The 23,905-nt window shown below is 34.3% G+C and overlaps 2 protein-coding genes across 2 annotated transcripts; one reads left to right on the top strand and one right to left on the bottom strand.

Annotated features, from left to right (window-relative positions):
* The first annotated feature begins 2,391 nt into the window (after positions 1–2,391).
* LOC122580549 lies at positions 2,392–16,297 on the top strand. The gene is made up of 13 exons (XM_043752820.1): positions 2,392–2,892; positions 3,893–3,970; positions 5,243–5,400; positions 7,179–7,254; positions 8,662–8,729; positions 9,212–9,464; positions 10,323–10,451; positions 10,600–10,706; positions 10,785–10,838; positions 11,289–11,372; positions 13,212–13,375; positions 15,276–15,425; positions 15,954–16,297. The coding sequence occupies exons 1-12, from the start codon at positions 2,580–2,582 to the stop codon at positions 15,421–15,423; spliced, it is 1,632 nt and encodes a 543-aa protein (XP_043608755.1). The 5' UTR covers positions 2,392–2,579; the 3' UTR covers positions 15,424–15,425; positions 15,954–16,297.
* An 821-nt stretch (positions 16,298–17,118) lies between these two features.
* LOC122580527 (uncharacterized protein At2g34160-like) lies at positions 17,119–18,748 on the bottom strand. The gene is made up of 5 exons (XM_043752802.1): positions 18,493–18,748; positions 17,967–18,015; positions 17,573–17,635; positions 17,431–17,495; positions 17,119–17,229 (listed from the first exon to the last, which is right to left on the bottom strand). Exons 1-5 carry the CDS (start codon positions 18,664–18,666, stop codon positions 17,119–17,121), a joined length of 462 nt encoding a protein of 153 aa, XP_043608737.1. The 5' UTR covers positions 18,667–18,748.
* Between the last annotated feature and the right edge of the window lie 5,157 nt (positions 18,749–23,905).

Genomic DNA, 23,905 nt, shown 5'->3' with positions numbered 1-23,905 from the left:
AAAACTCACATCCAAGCTGCAAACAAAGGAAGAATGGATGTAAAATCCGGGGGAATAATTGAAATTTCTCCTAATATTATATTATCTAATTGCCTCCATGTTCCTTCTTTGTCACATAAACTTTTATCAATTAGTCATGTGACAAAAGAACTAAACTGTAAAGTACTCATGTATCCAACTTTTTGTCTCTTACAGGATATCAGAACTGGACAGATCATTGGGCGTGACACTGAAAGAGGAGGACTGCATTATGTTGATGAAGTAACTCAAAGTGGAACCGTGATGTTGGCTCATAGAACAAGTGAAAGTAAAGCATGGTTATGGCATAGACGACTGGGACATCCTTCTGGTAGTTATCCACACATCTTGTTTCCTAATCTTTTTCCTTCCAATAAATCAATTTCTTGTGAACTTGCATTTTTGGCCATAGACAGACCTTTAAACCTAATAGAACTAGAGCTAAAACACATTTTTCATTAATTCATTCAAATGTTTGGGGTCCGGTTCCTTTTATTGGAGGTCAAAATTTCCGGTATTATGTGATATTTGTTGATGATTGCACCCGGATGACTTGGCTTTATTTTTTGAAAAATAAAGTCGAAGTCTATGATAGGTTCACTGCAGTTTATACCATGGTTCAAAACCAATTTCAAAAATCTATCAAAATTGTGAGGTCCGACAATGGTGGAGAATATATAAACTCACAGATGAACCTGTTTTTCCAATCCAAAGGTATAATCCATCAAACCCACATGCCCTTATACCCCAGAACAAAACGGTGTTACTGAACGGAAAAATAGACTTTTATTGGCAAAGACTAGAGCTTTAATAATCGAATATTGTGTTCCTAAACTGTTTTGGCCTGAAGCTCTAGCCACTGCCATTTACCTAATTAATCGGCTTTGTACAAAAATCCTAAACATGAAAACCCCATTAGAAATCTTCACTGAATATCATACTCTTCAACCCAAACTTTTTGGATGTACAATTTTTGTTCATATTCCAAAATCATATCGAAATAAATTTGATCCATGTACTGAGAAATGTGTCTTTGTGGGATATGGAGTCACTCAAAAGGGGTATAGATGTTATAATCCAAAAACCCAACACATGTTTACCACTATGAATTGTGATTTTCTTGAAACTAGCTATTTTTACTCCCCACAACACAATGGTCAGGGGGAGAAACAATGTGACACATTGAGTTGGCTTAGTTATAATTATGATGTTAGTAAAAATACCACAGTTGATGTTGATTTTGAAAATACTATGGTTGACTAGTCATCTCAGTCTCAAGAACAGTCATCTAAGTCCCAAACCTGATGTCTGAGGTAAGTAATTCTTCACTGAGTAATTCTCTTGATGTTTTAAATGAAAGTGTACTAGATTCCACAAATGTAAGCGTGCAGGAAAGTGAAGAACATGTTGAACAGAATGCCGTAGAAGTTGACAGATCACTATAGAAGCTCCAGAAAAGTATGTTCTGCCACTCAGGTCAACTCGAGTAATACCTGCAAAACGGTACTCTTCAGAAAAATTCTCTAGGAGTTCTAAATATTCTCTAGCTAACATAGCAAGAGAAAATCTTTCTAAAGAAGCAAAAGCATTCATGGCAAAGATATATTCAGAAGAAATTTCATTAAGTGTAGAACAAGCCTTGAAAATAAAGAAATGAAAAGATGCAATAAATGTAGAGATGGATGCATTAGAGAAAAATGAAACGTGGGACAAGTGTGCTTTACCCCAAGGAAAGAAACCAGTAGGCTGTCGGTGGATCTATAAAGTTAAGTTTAAGCCAAATGGCGAGATTAAACGATATAAAGCTCGATTTGTTGGCAAAGGATACACTTAAACATATGAAATTGACTATTCTGAAACATTCTCCCCGGTTGCAAGGCTAGATACAATAAGGGTCTTATTCTCTGTAGCAGCAAATCAAGGATGACCTCTTCATCAATTCGATGTTAAAAATGCTTTCTTAAACGGAGAATTAAAAGAAGAAGTGTATATGGACCCCCACCTGGTTTCGCTCAAAATTTCAAGCCTAGAGAGGTCTACAAGTTAAGGACCGAAACAATCACTTAAAAAATGGTTTGGTAGGTTCACACTGGCCATGAAGAAGTATGAGTATAAGCAAAGTAGCTCTGATACCGTGTTAACAAGAATATAATGAAAAGAAGGTTTTGTATTGATTTGTAATGATTAGAACAATCTGCCTAACATTTATTTATGTAAGAGTTTTGGAAGATAAAAATAAATATAAAATCATGTCTTTTCTTATTCCAGGAAATGATAAAGATTTTGTCTTATTTTGAAATGAAAAAATGATTTATGATATTAAGATATTCGAACAAAATAATCCTTTACAAAAACTAAACAAATCTCGTTCAACGATACATTTGATGACTCGCGGTAAAAGTTATCCGTGTAGATCCTGCTCTTCCATTTCACCCATTCCATCCCACCCCGATTACCACCGACAACACTAGTCTACTCAATCACAGATTCCATTCCTTCATTGAATCATTAAAAAAAAGGTTATTATTAGATCAATCTAGAAAAAAACCCCAACCTCGGCAATGCCGCTGCCTCCATCGAGAAGAAGCAGCAGGCTGACATCATTGTTCGGCATCGGTGGGGGGAAACAAGAAGAAGTTAAATATGAAATAGTAGTGCCGGTGGAACCGATTCCTCCATCATTGAAATTAGACAGTGATAAGAAAGTTTACAGACCCGGTGATCCGGTTACCATTACCATCCAGATCCGAAACCCACCCGGCGAATCTACTTCTTTTTTACTTGATAAATTAACCTTTGAAGCTAAAGGCATTGAGAAATTGGATACTCAGTGGTTCACCACTACTGCTACTCACAAATCAACATCAAAAAAAGGTTTCTTTCCTTTCCTTTTTTTTTTTTTTTTTAATTCTTTACTATTTTTGTATGAAAAGTGTGAATTTCTACCGGAGGTCTAAGCATACGTTGCCAGGTCCGCGCTACCCGTAGAACAGATCCCCAATATAAACCCCGAGAAACTGGGGAAAAAACTCACCCAGACCCACCTCCAAATATGTTTGGGGTAGATTTCGAGCCGAGACCTCTTATTCTTTACTGATTCACTAGACAAAATGGGATATAAAAGTGATGATCATCGATATAAATGACCGACCTTAGCGAACATAGAATGTAATATTACAAGGTGTTGATACCACATTACATTTGATCATCGATATAAATGACTAGCTGATTTTAAGTTGTTTAGACCGAAGTTATTATTGGGAACTTGAGGTTCAAATGAGCCTTTTTATTTTGTTATCGGGTTATTTCAAGACATTTCACCTATATGATGAGCCTTTTAAAAGGAAAACGTTGGACTTGCTAATTTTAGTTTTACTGTTATTATCAACATTGAAGAAAGCATTGGAAACTCGAGGTTCACATGAGCCTTTTATTTTGTTACCTGAGAGTTATTCTTAGACATTTGATGTATGTTGTACTTTCTTCTTGCCTTATTTTGGCTATGCTTATTTTTTACTTTCTCTATTCGAATGGAAAAGGGTTTTGCTTTTTGATCATGTCTAGGAGTTTAGAATCTGGAAAAAGTTTAGGATATCTACGTGTAACTAGCAAATGTTAGTTAAACCTGAAAAACGTTGGATACAAATTAATAGGAAAATGAAAAATAACCAGGGTAAACCTTTTTACCTAAAATTAATAGGAAAATGTGAATGCGTGGTTTTTGACCTAACTTATTGTAAGTTCGTGGAATAAATATGATCTCCACCTGACATACGTAAGACTTTAGCTAGTATGATTCAGGTAGCAAGTATGATTCTGGTAGCGATCTATATAAAAACCAAATAATGGTTTCTTTTGTATGTATGCTTTTCAGGGGAATATGTTTTCATGGAGTGTACGGTACCATCAGTGGTATCTAATCAGATTCTGTCATCTGGCACCACAAGAACATGTAAGGCGTGTATCTTTTTATTCACAGTTTTGATTTGTGTGTAGATACTGGATGTAGCATTTGATTTGCTAGTTGATTCTGTTAGTAATTGTTCAAACATCTTATAAATGTTTAATAATGTCATGTTGGCCCTCTTTGGTCATTTACGGTGCATGCTTAACACTTAAGCATAATTACGGTTATAATCCTTTCTTTCAAGGAGCCTATACAGTAGATGTTGGTGTATACATCTCTTTCCCTTCAGTGTTCTGTTAATAACTCTTAAAGACATAATTATAGCAAGTTAGTAACTGTCATGAGACCTCTATATTCTCTATTGTGAGCAGAAGTAGTAAAAAAATTAGTAACTTTCAGACTTTAGCCGAATGAATGATCAAATTCATATTGTGTGCAAAGTCAAAGGCTCCATTCTTTAAAATGGCATTTCTTAATTCACTCGGCAATAAACTCTTTACCCGTAGAACAAACTTGCAGATTCTAAGAATCATGTTTATTGACTAGGTTTGCCTGGCGAAGTTCCTTTTACGTTACACATGGATACTAACAAGTATTTTAGAAACAATTTAGTTCTAAGAAAATTAAATCTATAAAATCAGGGAAGCATATCCAGACCCTGGCAGCCTGGCTGCAGTTGGATGGAAGTCCAGACAACATCCTAAAGTTAAATCAATAAAAAATATATTGGAACAAAAATGACAGTTATGCATTTATGTTCATTGCTTATGGAAATTTAGTTAATGTTTGGATTTCTGGTCATTAGATTATATTTGAATCATTGTAATGTCTTGTTAGTTATGACAATGGTGCATAGTTGACTTGGTGCTTTGCCAGAATGCCAAGTCGCCTGTACTACATTGATTGATAAACTCTTACCAGGGTAAAATCCCTTGCCTCAATAACATGACAGTCTGAGTTTTTTATTCGAAAGAATACTTCGACTAGATCTTTTCAATTTTTCTTAGTCGGATCTGATTAATATAGGGTAATTTTGTTTTTGCATGCATCATTTGGCTTGTGGTGTTTTGCTTTAAATGTCAAATAACATTGATTCTACTAGAACAAAGTTTATGTTCTTGATGCTAAAGCAAATCTTACAATCTCGGTGGCAGCATGGGCTGGTTGAACTTTATATTAACATATAGTATTATATTTCTTCCTATGCTGGTTAAATTATCTGTTGGTTGAAGATTTGTTCATAATGTATATAATTGTTGTTCTAGATACTCTTAATAGTTCATGTTAATAATTTGCTACAACTTATGTTATCTCCAGATATATTGAGGATGAATTTGCCTACAGTCATACCTCCATCATACAGGGGTTCTACTGTTCGCTATCTATATCATGTAAAAAGTGAAATGTCTGGAAAGTATCTAAATATGGATGATGGACACCCACATGGAGGATCAGCCCAGAAACTCTCTGACATAGTATGTCTTATAGCTTAATGTCTATATATTGTTCCTATCACCTATGTTTGAGAATTTCAGCTCTATATAGTTTGAACTTAGTATTGGGCGTCTATGTAGATGATATATCTAAAATTCTTGTTGTGCATGATAAGTATCATTCTCTCTCATTATCTTTTAGAGTCTCCTCGCAATAATATATATATATATATAGATATGCATCTTTGGTAATGTGTGCAGTATTTATGAAAGCTGCACTAGCTTAGCCTCTGATTCACTTCAAATTCATTCTTGCATTTGAATAGTAACATTATTGGATGCTCACATTAAAGCTTGTGCTAGCAGACACGACAGAGCGTGCATTAGTCAAATGAAGTTTAGATGTCTTTGGATACATACATGTTTAGAAGCAAAGTTATGTTGAGCACTTGAAGGCTAATGATTACCATGTGGTATAAAAGCTAGAAGGGTTTAAAGATGAATATAATAATTGAAGTAAATTCACTCCCAACCACATGGGCAAGCAATCCTTAGTTTAAGAGTTTTGGCTATAAACTAGGAAATTTATATTAAGTTTGATATGCTCCCACATCGGCCAAGTATGGGATTGGTTAGTGGTTTATAAGCATAGGTGTTCCCTCCTCCTTTGAGCTAGCTTTTAGGAGTGAGTTATACACCAGCATGATATGAGCCTATTATGGGATGGGTTTGCATCAATTGGTGTTAGAGCCAGCCCCGCCTTTCGAGGTTCCAACGCTCGGAGTGGTGGCTTGGACCCAAGGAGAAGGGTGCCAACCATGACCAACATAGCCGTGACCAACGAGGACGTTGGCTCTTCAAAAGGGTGGGGATTGATATGATCCCACATCGGCCAAGTATGGGATTGGTTAGTGGTTTATAAGCATAGGTGTCCCCTCCTCCTTTGAGCTAGCTTTTAGGAGTGAGTTCTACACCAGTTTATGGCATGATATGAGCCTATTATGAGATGGGTTCGTATCAAAGTTCTCTATGATATTTAACTAAGTTAGCTGAAGAAGATGTATACGGACTGTCTAAGATACAAAGGAAACGCCAAGGGTTATATATGAAGTATAGTATGGCTGAGAAGCTGAACTTGGTAGGAAAGTTAGAAAAAGCTGGATGATTCATATGTCAACACTAACAGGACTACAAGAGTATTCTGCAAGACTGTAGAATATATTAAAGAAGCAGAAAAATTTGAGGATATGGATTAGGGCAGTTGAGGTGGTTTTGCTTGAATAACCGCATAAATGCTTGGAGATATCTAAAAGCAAGGTATAGTTTGGTTCGTTAGCTTGTTATATTTTTGTGTGCTAGCGGAATGAGAGGGGGGTATTTTTTGTTTTTCCCCTCCTTCATAGAACAGTAAGGATATGACAACAGCTTACCTCTATTTTATGATATCTGGAATTAGCAATACTATTGTGTAATTTTGGGTAGACAGTCCATGATCTGTGAAGTACGTCCATGGATGTAAGTGTTGTTCTTTAATGATGAAAACAGAAGTTCAGAAACTGGACGCAAGCCCTGTCAGGCGGAACGTATGCATCTACCAGAATGTGAATAAGATTTCTATGCATGCGTGCCCTGTCTCTAGTTTAGTTGGGTAAATCAAGCAGGGTCCTGCTTCCCTTGCTAGAATTTGATGTGGCTGTTGTTGCTTCTGTCTTATGCTTATAATGTTTTTGTATTACTTTTTTTTGTAAAGGTTCAAAAAAAAAAAAAAAAACACTTCTTTTGGTAAGTTTTCTAATGTATGGGACTCTTGATTGATGCAGGAAGCTCGCTTATCTCTGCAAATATGGGTCACTGAAAAAACAAATGGCCTGTTAAGCGAAGAAACTGGAATAAGTGGTAAATCTTTTAATCATAACCCTTATGCTTTCATGTCTCTTTTGAGTCTACTTCGGCTTGAGCTTTGCCTTTGTTGTTGCCTCTGGATGTCTGAGATTGAAACAAATTGGAGATTTGGAGCATTTTATTTAATGAATGATTGTGTATGATAGCAGAAATAATATGCATGAACAGATTTATTTCCCAGTCTTTGAACTTCAGTTATTTCAAGCTAGAATCTTCATCCACATTCGCCAAGAGATTTCTGTGGACTTTTACAAAGTAGGGAAATCACATTTTCACAAAGACAATTGCATTACCTCTTCTTTTTCTGAGAATTTTCTCGTTTTACATGCTTTTCTTCTCTAGTGTAATGCCTTGCAGAATCCCCTTTAAGTTTTTTTTTTACTTTCTAGATTCGTAGGACTCCTGAAGCTTACCAATCTGCTACCATTATTATACTATGAGTACGTACTTAACTACTTCGCATGCACATATTGATGGCACTAAACTAGGCACAGTTCCTAATATTTTTTTAGGGTTGTATATTGTGTTATAAGCGTGTAACCACCCATTTAGAGTAGCCTTCATCATCTTGAACTATATTTTTTCTATGGTATTTCTCCAACCTCGATCTTTGTATCAACACCTACCTAATTTTGTTGATCAACACAGAGTATTGATGAATCCCATACAACATAGTAGAACATTGATGTAAGTGCATTATAATGAGGAGAGAGTATTCTTTCACATTTCATACCACCGATTACTATATCATTAGAGGTCTGTCAACCATGCTTTAATTAACATCGGCATGCAATCTTAAGGACTTCCACTTCTCACCAGTCCACAAAATTATCACCCTATTAATCCCCTATGCCTCTTCTCAGTTCTCACTAGTCCACCAAATTATCACCCTATTAAGCCCTTGCGGTTGCCACCATCATAGTGTGAGTCATTTTCATTACTGTATGCTTGATAAGTTCCACTTGCATAGTTCCATTGATTAAAGATTCATCTTCCATTAGTCAATTCTTTCACTCTTGCGGAATGGACACGCTTACTATTGATATCTCATTTCTACAACCAGGGGAGTTTGGTTTTAAAGATGGAATCACTATGTGTTTGGGTTTAAAGTAGGAATGGGAGTGGATTTGAAACCCGTCATCCTTGGTGGGTTTGTAAGATGGCTATTCTAATGGGATTGATACCCAAATTGTATCCAAGGCTATCAATGAAACACTCTCAATGAGAATGAAAGACACCCTCACAGCCATAACCCAAACACACCCTCAAAGTGATGAGTGTCAAATTTCTTTCTTGATGTATATAATCTCCATCTTTTAAGCATAATGGTTTGAGTTAGAGCAAGATGAATATCTTTTATTTAAAGGTTAGAGCAAGATGACGATGTTCCCCTCATTTCAGGGATTGTACCTTCCACGCCTATTCTTTTGGATGTTTATTGGAAAGACATGGACGCTGAATCTGAATGGGTAAGCTACTGATAACATTTGTTGGTGTGAATATTTTTCCCCTTTTCCATTCTTTATCATGCTATTTACTTAAGGTGGTAAAAGTAGTCAGAAAGATTAGGTAACAGGTCGAAACAGGTTTCGGGAGAACGTGTAGTTTTGCCAAATAGGTGGGGTTGAGGTTTCCGGAAAACTTTTCTACCCGGAGTTTTAAATAATAGTTATGTGTGAAGTTTGATCGAAATTTTCTATAATATCGTTTCAATAATAATCTACTTTTTCGTACTCAATCATCTTGTGGAATTAAGCATATGAAATACACTGTGGGTGACTTGTTACCCTTTGAGCCACTTTCTTATAACCTGTTTGAACTCTTATAGATAAACGTAACCCAGATCCACCAATTCATAAGTACATGGGTTTAATTTGCCACTTATACTAGTCTCCTATGAAGATTTCTTCTCACTTTGATTATGAATCCTCACAGTTACAGTTTTATGCAGGCTAGAGCTAATGAAACTTTTGATGGAGTAGAGGAAGATAATGAAAGTTTAAGAGATGATGTGTCTTCTGTCTCTTCCTACAATCCAGCAAGGGGAAGTTTACAAAAAGCATTTGGCAGTTCATTGTCCTTGCAGTCATCTGCAGCAAGATCGAGTAAGGATGTACTGTACCATGACCAGAGGTCGACAATGTCATCATATATGGCACTTCCTCGGCTGTCTGCGACTGAGGTGCTATATGGTGCTAGTGAGGGTAATCTATACTATATGCAAGCAAACATTTTACAAAGTATTACTGATTAGTTTTTAATGATCTTTCTTGCTCTTGCGAAATTGAACTATGGGTACTTCTTGGGTGTGTTTTGACAGACTTAAACTGTCATAGAGAAATGCTTAATATCTGTTTAGGTTTAGCAAACAATTAAAGCAAATTGATGAAGAAGATTGGTTATATATCCAGTTACAAGTATTTTTTCGTTGGCAAATTAACTTGAAAAATGTAACAATTTGTTCAACGAATAAAAAACCTAATACAAAAAGGAAATAGGTAATATTGTATGTTATGCATTTTAACTTGTACAATACCAATTTTTTATCATAAGAAACAAATAAAATGATTTTCAGCATGATTGTCCATGTCAATATTCTTTTAAAGTATTGGGTGTTGGTCAATATGATGAGTATTCAAAGCAAGTGTTTTCTATGTGAATGCCAATGCCTATTATTCTGATAACATTTAGGGAGTCAAAATGAGCGGTTCATGTAACAGTTCTCCAGGGCAAACACTTCATATTCTTGTTTTGAACTTTTTATAAGTAGTTAATGTGCTAATTATGATTATAAGAAAGAATAAAGTTCTTATAATAATAACTTTGAAAGTTTCTTAACGGTTAATGAGGTTTTATGCATCTGGATATCTTTTCATTCGTTTGAGACTAACCCATCAGAGACAACGACATATCAAGTTATCAACTTATTTATCTAATTAGTTGAAGTTTCCCTTATGCAAGTCGGAAAACTTTGAAAGTTAGTGGCTAAGTTCTTTTCATTGTTGTTAAAGACTTGCTGATAAGTAAAACTTTAATACATTGACACATTGTTTCCAAAATAGATAATTTGTCACCTAGAAGGTCGTCAGCTATTGTCTCTCCAAATCAGCAGCCAAGAAGTCCAAAATCTCTCTCAATGGATGATGAGTTGAGAGCCTCGGATGTATTAAGAACCATCGAACCTGTTGCATGTAAGTAATACTGTTTCTTGGTATTATTTTACTCTACTTTCACTCTTAATATAATTAAATTTATCTTTAACTATAAGCATCATGCATGCAATAATATGTTTTAAAGTTTATACCTCACAGATTAAGTTGTCACTAACCTTGATTGCAGCAGAAGGGTTCATTCGAGGAAGATCGTACAACATTAGGCTAGATGACCAAGTTCTTCTAAGATTTTCACCCACGAAACCTGAATCAACTTATTACTTTGGTGATGTGGTAATTTCGGACAATCTTTGTCGTCATATGAATTAATTTGTTTGATGTAATAATTCACATGGATACATCTGATTACAGATAGGTGGAACTCTTACCTTTTTCCATGAAGAAGGTACCAGGAGATGCCTTGAGGTATATCTGAATTTAAGTTATACTGTGGAATAATGTATAGTTGGCAAACTATGGGGGTTTGGTGGGCTGGGTAACAGGTCAAAGCGGGCTTGGGTAAAATTAATTCAAGTGTGGCTTCCCATAGATACTTCCACTTTTTTTTAATTAATTTCCTAAGAAGTAATTAGTTTGTCAAAAATAATTAAACCATATTGTGTTATCTCAATAGGTATATATATATTTTTTTGTATAAAATGATTTAGGAGGTATGTGCGTTTGAAAATACACATTAAATGACTATGATTAGTTTGGTTCATTTTCTTCCTTTCAAGCCACCATATTTATTTCACCCGCTATAGATAAAACACACTTAGTTCGACCATTTCATTACTACATGGGTTAAAATTGCCAATTTTAGGAAATTTTGATCAGTTTTTTTAAATTTTTACTTGGTTGAGCTGTCTGATCCAGCTTTCGGTAACCTTGGAATTATCAGAGACTATAAGTCGTCGCGCTGCGCATCCATCACGAAGACATTCTCCAACAATCACTAAGGTTTATCATCTTTTGCTGGAATCTGATACATTTTCAGTGTACTACTCGTAATATATTATTAGTAATAGTTATATAAACGGTATCTTTATTTATATGATACTTTCTCGTTGGTTAATAATCTAATTTTGACTTTTCTTTGCTTCTATGGGAACCGGTAACCATTAGTATTCTTGTGTATATTATGCAAGTTTTTCTTCTGTTATGTGATATGTATTATGTAGGAAATGAATATATCTACTATAAAATGTCCATAAAATAAGAAATCTCAGGGAATAAACACATTGGTAATTAGCTACATTAAATTGAAAGAGGAAAGTGCTTGGTACCATCTAATGCTCTGACAAATGCAGATTTAATTTCATAGTAAGATCCGAGTGGGAGACAGTCTAGTCACTAAATTGTCACAAGATGTGGATATTTCAACCCTGTTATATATGGCTAACCCGGGATGTGTGTTATTGATAAAGTGTCACATGGGTAAAACAGAGCATTTTCTAAAACATGATCTTTTGAAATTGAAATAAGGGTAAGAAGTCTTGATGGGTCAACTCAACACATCTCATCCGTCTTGTCTTGTTTTGACTTGTGCGTTAAGATTACCCATTTTACCCAAATCTATATTGACCGACCTGTTACCAAACCCCCAGTTTTGCCACTTTTAAATGCCGAATGGCATAATGATAACATGGCTATATTTAAACCCTGTTGGAAACTATTTACTCCACTGTTAAATATTACTACCTTAGCTTTTTAGGAGCTTGATTGCATTATCTATACTTCTTTTAATGTAGCAAATGAAAATTACTCAAAAAAGAACCATACAGACAAACTTAGGATTCAAGTTAAGGAATGATAAAGGAATGCGAACACCCCCTAAATGTATTGTCCTTTATAAGGAACCATTCTAACAAACTCATGATTCATATGAAGGAATCATATAAGTGATTAATGCTTAAGTTATAACTCTATTATACCTTCTCATTTAGTATTGAATGACCTTACTCTCTTTCAACTATTATCCCCAATATTGTTTCTCTAAGGTTGTTCATTTCCGTAATGAACTAAATGACCTATCTACCAGTAAATATCATTTTATTTTCTTCAAATCTAGCATTCAAGTTAAGGAAGGTCTTTGTAAGATAGCGGCCAACAACTTACCAATCAAATCGTCTATCATCTAACCAGAACATGCTTTTGATTATGGTTTCAGCATCCATTCTGTTTCACTAGAGTTATAAATTAGACTCAAACCATAACTAACCCATTTAAGCTGAACGTTATTTCATTCACATTTGCGTTTTATTAGATCAATCAAGTCAAATTTAAAATTCTAAATAAACCCATCCTTGCAGTCATTATTATTAGAAGAAAACATTAAGCCAGTATTATACGGTGTATATTAATCTTAGTTCGATCTTCGCTATATATCGCAAAGGGATTAAATTTTCTGCTATGTACCTTAAAATATCATACTTGTGTGCAAATCAAAATAATTATTTGTTGGTACATGGTTGCATGCATGGAAAGATTGTTAAAAGGATTAGTCAAATGTATTTGCATTTAAAACCATATTTCTCTTACATATGCATATTATGATATCATCAAGTGCGATCCTCATATTGCCAAAATAATTATTCTAAAAAATTTGGGAGAATTACTTGTGGCAGATGTCTTAATACAAAAACCTCGCCTTTAGGAGTGGTCTCATCTAAACTGGACTCCGTTGGTGTGATTAGCATGTGAGAGATATTTCAGAGAGACATCCTTAACATTTGAGATGACTAGTCGGTCTTATATTACTGTACTATATTGATCAGCTGAATGACTTTATATATGCAGATCCAGAGTGATCACCATGAGGTTGTTGCAGATTTGGTACAGACCAGTGTTCTATTTTCAATTCCCATGGATGGGCCAATGTCTTTTTCTACTAGACATGTTTCTGTGCAATGGGTGCTTCGGTTTGAATTTTTCACCACTCCAAAGAACGTAGACTGGACCAGGTATGTCACTGCATAATCATGTACTTGTTGGCATCTTGTGGTTATTTTTAGTACTACTTGTGGCAGGCCCTAGTTAGAGGTGGAAATGTTGACCGCTTATAGCGCGCCAATTAAGGGGTTTTTTTTCTCTAATTGGTCAAACGGGTATTACAAAGTTCAGCCAAATAGGAAGTGGGTGGAGGGGTTGAAATTCGCCAATGTGTATCTTGATAGTATAAAACCTCCCAAATCTTTGTATTCCAAGAGTTAGATGTTAGAAAATAGTTTCGGTAATCATATTGGACACAAGAGTCATTAATAAGGAAAAAGTTAATATATACCATTGTTGAGCTTCAAAATATCATATACCTCCAACTAGATTTCTAAATGTATGAAATACCATTATTGAGCTTGAAATATATCAAAATTTTCTAAATCATTAAATTTAATCACAAAAAACTTTAAATTCCTTTAAAATTGTAAATAACCTATACAGTTAACAAATATACCCACCTTTTTTATTCCGTAGTTACAAAACATATATGCGGATCTATAATTCCCACTACCTTATAAACTTTCGCTTTGGTAGTTAACTAATTATATATTGGTCAGAAAAGATAACATATCACAAAGAGTATGTTAATATGTTATGATGTCAAACAATTAGTTTTACGTAGTGTTCTGTTCGCAATTGCTTAATACAACAGATGATAGAAGTTAATGAAACCATTTTCTGAGAGACTTGCAAAAAGAAATGGTGATATATGTGGACTCAAAATGGGTAACAAGGTCAAAAAACATGAGATCCAGATTAAAGTAGTTGGAAAAAAATCTGCAATTGTAGTGTATATGACTCCAAAATAAATTTGGTGATAGAACAATCACGTATGAGTTATGCCATAGCAGTAGGTTTCGTATCTATTGTGAATTCATCAGCCCAAGTAGGTTACATGTTTCTCTTCTACTGTTTTATTTTTTCCTAGATTTATTCTTTTGGTTGTGTCAATATGTAAATCGGAGTACTTTTATTATGCGAAAAACATCAATTAGATCTGTATATATGTTTTTTTCTTTTTTGGGTAAAAGGGAATTTACCCGGGTGATTTTATATAAATATTCAATAAAAACAGGTGATATGGCAGAATACCATATTGACTATACGATGTACATGCAAAGCTATGTGACAGCTAACAAACAAAAAGAGGAACAAAGGCGACATGCCACCCTCATAGCCCTATCACCTCTAAACTAAGCATTACATGTAAAAATGTATTACACTGAAGACTTCAAATTGGCAGCCCAATACTTGTAATTTAAGGAATCAAAAAAGCAGGGTATAATTGTAAATTGCAAATGCTGTTAATAGTTTTAAAGAATTTTAAAGTTTTATTTAGATTAAATTTAATTATTTGGGCATTTTTTTTATATATTTCAAGCTTGATAATGTCATTTTTGATATTTAGAATTATGGTTGGACATATATGATATTTTGAAGCTTAACAATGACTTATATGAAAATGTTTATAACTTTATATCTGGAACAAGTGTTTTGTTCAACTCCAACCGGACTTGTAAATGTTATCCATATTATCGACCCACTAGACATAGAAAGCTCTGCTCGGGGGTATTCTAAAATGGACCATGGAACTAGAAACGGTAGGTACTAATTTGTCAAGGCCTCAAGGGTATCGGTCATGGTCCTCTAGTACTATCTGGATGTGTGAAATGTCCAAATTTGGTCTTACATTTCGTAAGACTTTTAGCAGAAAGTGCATCTACTTGATTGTTTGCATCTTTGTAAGCCAGTCTTTTTATGACCATCTCTCTTATTTCTATTAATTACATTGAAAGATCAAAATGAGAACTCTTATGCTAGTGGAAACTTCAAAGCCATTCTTAACAGTCGTTATATTTGTGGTAGATTTGAGCATCCACTTCTAATAGAGGGAAGAGACAAATGTGAATGGGTACTTCCGATAACAGTGCATGCACCTCCATTTACGACAACGGTGTCTCATGGTAGAAGTCAAAAGCCATCTTCGGTAGAACCATTGTGGGACCGTTCTTGACGGTAATTATTAACAGCACTTTATTTACTAAATAGAGTCGTGACTTTTTGCAAACTAACAGCCGCTCTTGCGAAAAGGTCAAATAGTATTTTAGTTTGCAAAAATGAGTGATATAGGTAGCTTAAAAAAAAAAAATTCAACAGTCATTTTCCCAAATCCTTCATTTTGCATAGTGGAGAATGATGATATGTTGGTAGTGAAAACAATGATATTTCAAAGAAACAATAGCTCTTATCCAAATACATTTGTATGTGTTTCAACCCATTTACCAATAAGTTGATTTGGGGTTTTTGTTTTAATCCCAATGGGGTCAAATCAGATATTTCAGCTAAAAAGTGAACATGTCAAACTGGCTGAACATGTAAAAAATGTATGCTAGCTATCTGAATCGTTACTTAACTATTTCTAATATGACCAACATCAAGAATTATCATCTTTGGCTCGCTAGTCAACTCGCCGGACATTCTGATTTTAGCCTCTAGTATGTATGATTGTGATGCTTAGCCATTAACATTGTGCCACTTTTGCAGTTGCATAATTGAGTAAGTAAGATCGCATGTCAGGATGAAGAAATGTGGCTACACTTTGCTTGGAAAATACTGCAAGACTCGGTTATGGATTCATTGTAAATTACTATTGGCGGGTTTTCTTGGAGTCGTCGACCAAAGCACCATTGATGTATTGCCATAATGATTTTTTTTTTCATCCCTATGTTCACATGCATTCCACTTATTTCAGCTGTAAACATTTTGCTGGGGTGGTTTTCCTGCATGCCCATATATTTGTATTTTCCATTTAGACATTTTTGGCCTAGTTTTGTAACATATCTTTAGGATTATTCTTATTCTTATGTTATTACAAGTCTTTTACTTTATCTGTTGGTATATAAATTGTCTAGTTTTTAGATATTCCTTGAAAGTTCTTCAAGACAGATTATAGATGTTCCTTTTTAAAGTTGTTCATGACTTTCTCATCAATAGGTGACAAAAGAGGCTGTTGAGATGAGGCTGCGTTATGTGCAATAGTTTGCAAATCAGCACTTGACTCATCTGCAAATCAAGTTATCATCTTGATAAGATATATGAACAAGACACTGTAAATTCGTGTGTTAATTGTGTTCTACACACCTATAAAAGTATAAATAATTTAAATGGAATGTCAAATGTTCGCAAAATTCTAATTTTTTTCCTATATGTTTTTTTTTTTTAAACGGTATTCTTCTACTCCGATTCTTAAACTACAGGAGTGCTTAGAATGTAACTCGCACATGCCCACTACAGGTATTTTTTGTATCAACATCACCTCATGTTTTTTTATAGAATATACCTATTTATGTGAAGAATAATAATATCAACTTGCCGTATGCAATGTAACTAACAATATTTCATATATATACTTCAAATACTTGAACACATCAAGTGTTATGAATGAGAGAAACACTTCGCAACCAATATATGTTGTTTTTTTACACAGGCATAATATACCACTTCTTGTATTGCTCACATATGTTGAGCAAGACCGTACCAATGGCTTGATGTGGACTCAAGACACAAATGAAACATATTAATACAGACTTGACTCGAATATTACGACCTCAAATCTTTAAAATCTGGGTGCATCGAGGGGAGGAAACACAAAATAGACTATATGATTACCACATCTCTATATAAATGAAGAAAGTATATATCGTCAATCCTACTGTTTTTTTTCTTCCTTGTTAGCAGCTGCTTCCTTCTCGCGTGCTTGAGCGCTGGGTGGAGTCGCCATAGACGCATACTTCTCGGTCTTCCCCAGTACAATCTCGATCTACATATCAATTTAAAAGAGATAAATAACACAGAGGAGCAAGAAATGTTAGTATTTATCGGTTTTGAAATTAATGTACGATTGTTGTGAATGGATCAAAACATATGGATCACTACCCCATAAATATAATGTTGGTTTCGATCAATACGATAGAATACTAATACTATCTGGTTTTAACATATGAGGATTTGTAAAACTAACCCTAGCCTTTTGAATTAGCCGGCCCCTTGTTTCATCCTTCATGCCGATGGTGGAAGTAACGACCTCTGTAAAAACACATATGTATTAGTGACGTCTATGATTCGATATACGATATACGATTATGAATGCATAAAACACTTACTTTTCTCAATAGCAAGACCATTGTTTTTTAGTATCTCAGCTACTGTAACAACTGTTGTAATTGCTATAACATACCAAAAAAGAATATGTTAAATGCATATACACCTTTATTTCGAGATATATACTAGAAATAATGTAGCGGATTTTATAATCCGTTAATCAAAATTCGCCTTTTGGTTTTAGCATTTCATATAATCGACGAATGTTTTAAAAAATTACTACATATCATAGCCACAACATACGATGTATAATTATAAGTTGTTTGAAATATGATTTAATCTAAACCTATAGATTATAATTAAAAAAGAGATATTTATACTTGTGGTAATGAAATTGCTGTAATTTTAAGAGGCAGTGAAATGAGGTTATGAATACAAGAGAGAGGATATATATACCCATGCCCAAGGCAGAGAGCTCAACTTCATCATGTTGTTGAATGTACCTCTACAAACATAACAAATTATTAATTAAAACAGACCAAATTAAGCATATATCCTTTCTAAACTTAGTTTCAAAAACCATGTTAACTAAAACACACAGAGAAAAATAACCTTAACATATCATTTGAAAAAACTCGATTTTCATCATCTTAATCTCAGTTTCTAATTAAGTTTTAAGCTTGATTGTATTTCGCCAAACACTATGTTGTCTTTATTGTATAATTCCATTCTTAATTAGGAAAACACAGGACCATAGTCTTAAAATATTATGTTTTTCTACTTTTAGAAAAAATGTGTCCTGTTAATTGTATTGTCACATAAACCAACATTTATTTCGGTATCCATCCATCCTTTTGTTCTATGATTATTAAATCAAAACCATATATGATAACGAAACTACGTACCATGAATTTTGGTATATAGATCGAGTATTGTTATTGTGACATATATATATTATATATATACAAAATGACATATATACCTTAGCAAGATTGACATAAAAGAAAAGAGGTTTTTTTGTGTTTGAAACTTGAATTCGGTTCTTCTTGGGATGTTGATCAGTCGTCGGGCTTGTGAGAACCGGGCTCGTGACAACGACAGGACTCACAGGGGCGCTGGTGAGAACGGGAGCGACAACGGCAGTTTCAGTGGTCATATCTCTCTCGCTTTGAATGATCTCAAAGAGACACGCTTAATTATTTTAATGTATTTTCTTACAAGTATGTATATATATATATACTGCCTGGGCCTATCTCTTATTTATATATATATGATTTTGAGCGGGAAAACGTATAGTTGAGACCTGTGTTCGTAAAACCGTATCAAGTGTTAGAAAATGATGCATATATACATACACATTGGCATATATCTTGTATGAGACATGTCTATTTTAGACATGTAGAGTTGGGTTGGTTGACTCGATAAAATAGGCCTTTTTTTTGTGTCCTCGATAATTAGTGGTTATACGAAATATTTGGTAATTAATTAGTGCCTTTGCATTTCATTGATTTACATTCTCTTTGTGTTTTGTGATGGCTACTTATTCGGAAAACCCATGATTTTGGTTGTTTTTGTTTTCTATCTATACATATGTGTGTGACATACAATAATCTTTGGGATTATTACCTAAATAAACAAAAAAAAGATATATTTTATGAATTAAACATGTTTTTGAAATCTTACTAAAGTAGACACAATACCCGTGCCTTTTATGTACAAACCTCACGGACTACTTCAGGTCCCCACTTGACCACTCTAGTACTGTACGTATACAGTATATCTTATGTATTCTAACATCCCCATATTTCTCATTCTTCAATCTTTTTCCAGAAATGATAAACTCTAACTAAACAAATCTAAATCAATAACATCACAAATCAAGCCACTATTCTTTCAATCAATTAATAACACAATCGGGCTTCCATATAATAACATGATAATAGTCCTACATTACCAAGGTGGGATTTTGGGTGTAGGAAATGGAACACGATTTGAAAGTGAATTTGCTACGTATCGAGCTTGAGTGTCAGACTTTTCATATACTCGTATAATCTGAGTGTTGTTTATGGATACAAAGTATGCTGTTATGTCAATAGCAAACTGATTTTTAAATACAATGTCGTAGGAGGTCGTTATTTGTATGCATTTACGATTGTGTGTGTTAGAGATGAAACATATCTCGACTTGAATTGTTAATAAGTAATTGTAGTGTGTGTATATATATCAAGATTTGAATAGTCATTTTTTTCTTTTTTTTGCGATTAATTTTTTCTTTTTTTCGATTGCGTTATATCTTAAGTTATTTGTAAGATTTGAAAGATTCATTGAAGGAAGTGTTTTGATAATGAAATTAAAAAGAAAAGAAAAAAGAAGGATTCAACCTATTTTTCCTTTAAGAATGGTGTTTTGAATGTTCTGGGCCAAAACTTTTGGACAAAAAGAAAGAGAAAGTGGGGTTTTGGGAGATTGCAGATGTTAGGGGAATAGGGCACGTGGTGGGTTTTGATTAGTTGAAGTAGTCTGTGAGGTTGGTACATGAAAAACACGGGTATTTTGTTTACTTTAGTAAGATTTCAAAAGCTTGTGAAATTCATAAAATAGGCTTCTTTGTTTGTTTATTTAAGTAATAATCCCATAATCGTTTGTTTCTTGACCATATATTGTTGAAAAGAAAACGGTACAATTAACATATGTGTTTTTCTTTTAAAGTGTTCGATAGTTATAGGGATTAGTTTAAATTATTTAAGAAAACAACATTAGGTTTTTTACCCCGTTAATTATTTCTTAACTTTATAGACTTTGTTCAGATTATATATATATATATATATATATAGGGTAGAGATCCTGAAAAAAAAGATGTCTTAAGGAGAAAAGGGAGAGAAGATCCTATAAGCCAATTAGAACACGACATGTGTCAAAATGAAAAAAATTGCGCGGTGGCATTTTGGTAAATAAATCAAACTTTTTTAAAGCTTGGTCAGCCTGGGTTCTGGGTCAGCTTGGTAGGTCAACTTTAGCTTGGTTTGGTCAGCTTGGGTTCTGGTTAGCTTGGTTGGTCAGCTTGGTCTGGGTCAGCTTGGGTTCTGATCAGCTTTGTTGGTCAGCATGATCAGTTTGGTTAGCTTGGGGTCAGGTTGGGTCAGCTTGGGTTTGGGTTGGGTTAGCTTGGGGTCTGGGTTAGGTTGGGTCAACTTGGTTAGCTTAGGTTGGGTCAGCTTGACACAATCTACACAAATGCAGATTATGGGTTTTGGGTCAGCTTGGGTCAGGTTCAGGTTGGGTCAGGTTGGGTTGGGTCAGCTTGGGGTTTGGTTCAGGTTGGGTCAGCTTGGTTAGCTTGGGTTGGATCAACTTGACACAATCTACACAAATGTAGATTATGGGTTTTGGGTCAGCTTGGGGTTGGGTTGGGTCAGCTTGGGGTCTAGGTCAGGTTGGGTCAGCTTGGTTAGCTTAGGTTGGGTCAGCTTGACACAAAACTACACATAATCTACACAAATGTAGATCCCAAGCTGACACAGATTCCAAGCTAACCCATAACCCAGGCTGACCAAGCTGACCCAACCAAGCTGACAGACCAAGCTGATCATAACCGAAGCTGACCCAGGCCCAAGCTGACTCAGAACCAGGTTGACAAAAGTTTGATCTATTTACAAAAATGCCACCGTTTTTTTTTTAAATCCACATGTCACGTTCTGATTGGTTCATAAGACCTTCTCTCCTTTCTCTCCTTAAGACACTTTCTTATTTGATCTCTCTCCTATATATATATATATATATTTGGGTTGAGTATTGTAAGATAAATATTAAAGTAAAACAAATAGGACAAGATCTTGACCCTTAGATCATGGTTAAATTGATGTACAAAGATTCACGAAGTAATTGATGCATGATGATTTTCATGATGCACAGTGATTTTCAATAAATAAAAACCTATTGTTTTATTTGTTTACTTTAATACTTGTTTTATTTTACCTAAAACTTATATATATAATATTCAATTCGCAATGATGTTTCTCGATTCAATAGTACTATTTATAATATGAAGAATGAAATATGTGGTAACGCCTCATAACAAAGAGTTCTCGGCGGCTAAAAGGCATGGGTTCGAATTCTTGCTAAGCATATTCTCTCCCACCTTGTTCTCTGGGAGTCACTAGTCTACGCGGTAGTAACTCAAGGTACCTATTCGGTATGGGACCAGAGGATTCCTACTCATTTACCCTCTGTTATGTAACTAAGATTGGGTATAGAACTCCTCAAATTTTAATATTTCAAACCATAAAAAATAATGGGGCTCAATAATTTATTCATTATACAATAAATATTAAACAGTTAGTATGTGATGGATTTTATACCTATGGTTAGGCATATGACATCCACATACTCACTATTCGCATGTTTCTTGATTCAAGTTCTCAAGGAATTTTAAAATAGACAAACGTATACGCATATAAAACACACTTGTCTCCATGAAAAAAAAATGTGTTCTCATCTTAAAAACAATCTAGAAAGGGACCAAAAAAAATCACCATAGCAAATAGCAATACAAGATTTTGCTAATTGCTTGTCATAAAAAAAATTTAAGATGTGTTAAAGTAGTTTAAATATAATATTAACTATTAGTTAAGAAAACATATAGAAGTTTATCATATACTCAGTTAATTTTACGTTAATTTAATTAACTATCTCATATTTAAAAAAAATATTAGCTTAAGTAATTTTAATTATCAATATTGTTAATCGTAATTTTAACAAAATGTCGGATTATATCCCGGAATTTGGTCCTGAAATTTAAGAAGTATCTTCTGGTGGTGTAAGATTTTCAAACAGGTGAGTTTTTTTTTTATTGTTAAATTGATCTTCCGTTTCCAAGGTGTACCCTAGACCTATCCTAGAGTATCATATTAACTATCGAGATTCGACTATGATTGTTCCAAAGAAATGGTGTTGGTTGTCGATTTGTATTTATATAGAAGTATGACGATGGTTTCGACGAGTAAAAGCTTTGAAGATTCAAAACATGTAAGACGTGAACATTACTTGGCGCCTGAAGAAGTTTCGTTCACAAATTGAACTGATACGCTCAAGTTAATATTAGGGATGAGCTAGGGTCATAAATAAGGCCGAATCTTATAAACACGAAACTTGAAACATCAAAACTGAAGATCGACGCCCGACCTGTTTAGATGTTAGGCGGGTACGGTTCAGTCAGGTCTAAACCGGGTCAGTTTCGGTCCAACTCTATTAGGCCCGAAATATGTTTTTCATTGCAAATGTTGGTGGGTTGTAGGCCGGGCTCAAAGAATCTGTTGGGCTCAGTAACTTTACTTAGGATAGTGTTAGATAAAATGATGGAATATAACAAATATGTATGAAAATAACAAATATAACAAAACACTAAATATAATAATATATATATAAATTAGAATATATATTTGTTTCAAGTATCATGATTTCTTTTATCTTTTTATTGTCTGAATATTCAGGAGCTAAGACCATTTCAATGCCCCATTTCGCCATGCATAAACTAAACCAACAATTAAGATAAGCACGGAAATTAAAGCTTCTACATATACAGATACACCTAATACATCGAAACTCATTGCCCATGGATAAAGAAAAACCGTTTCAACATTGGATCAAGTGGTTATCATCCTTGCCTTCGAAAACAAAGTTCATGTTGCCTTCGAAGACAAAGGTCATGGATTTAATCCTCACTCCTAAACAGAGGTAAGCAGTGGCGGATGCAAGAATATTTAAGGTCGGGGCACAAAACTTTAGCTATATATATTAGAAACAACTGCGTAAAGAAATATCTTAGATGAAAAAACAAGTTGCAATACCTTGGACGAAAAAACAACATGAGTTCTACAACAATTCTGCACCAATTACAGCTTGAAACATGCCATAGATCTGCACCAAAAACTGATGCAATTATGCACAAAAAACTGCTGCAATTCTGCACCAAAAACAGGATAAAAACAAAACCATAGTTCAGCAGCAACACAGCCACAATTTTGCAGTAAACACAGCAGGAATCTGAAATAAAAACGGCATGAATTCTGCACCAAACTACTGCAAAAAAAATACAGCAAACCATAAAATAAAAACTGCCAAAAACAACAGCAATAAGGGGGAAAAAAGGCCAAAAACAAGTTACAAATTACAACTTTTATTGAACCATGATAAAACAAATTACAAATTACAACTTTTCGTTACTATGAACCTTGTTAAAGCGAGCAATGACATTTTCATTTTTCACATTGGCTAAAGGTCTTTTTTTTTTTTTTTATATAGTACAAGTTAGACGATTCAAAAACTCGTCGCCAATTCTATTGCGCAAATCGAATTTCACAAGCTTCATTGTCGAAAAAAAATCTCTCAACTGTTAT

Source organism: Erigeron canadensis, chromosome 8, assembly GCF_010389155.1.
Source record: "Erigeron canadensis isolate Cc75 chromosome 8, C_canadensis_v1, whole genome shotgun sequence".
Taxonomy (NCBI): domain Eukaryota; kingdom Viridiplantae; phylum Streptophyta; class Magnoliopsida; order Asterales; family Asteraceae; genus Erigeron; species Erigeron canadensis.
The sequence above is the reverse complement of the archived record's forward strand: the minus strand, read 5'-3'. Positions and strand labels throughout refer to the sequence as shown.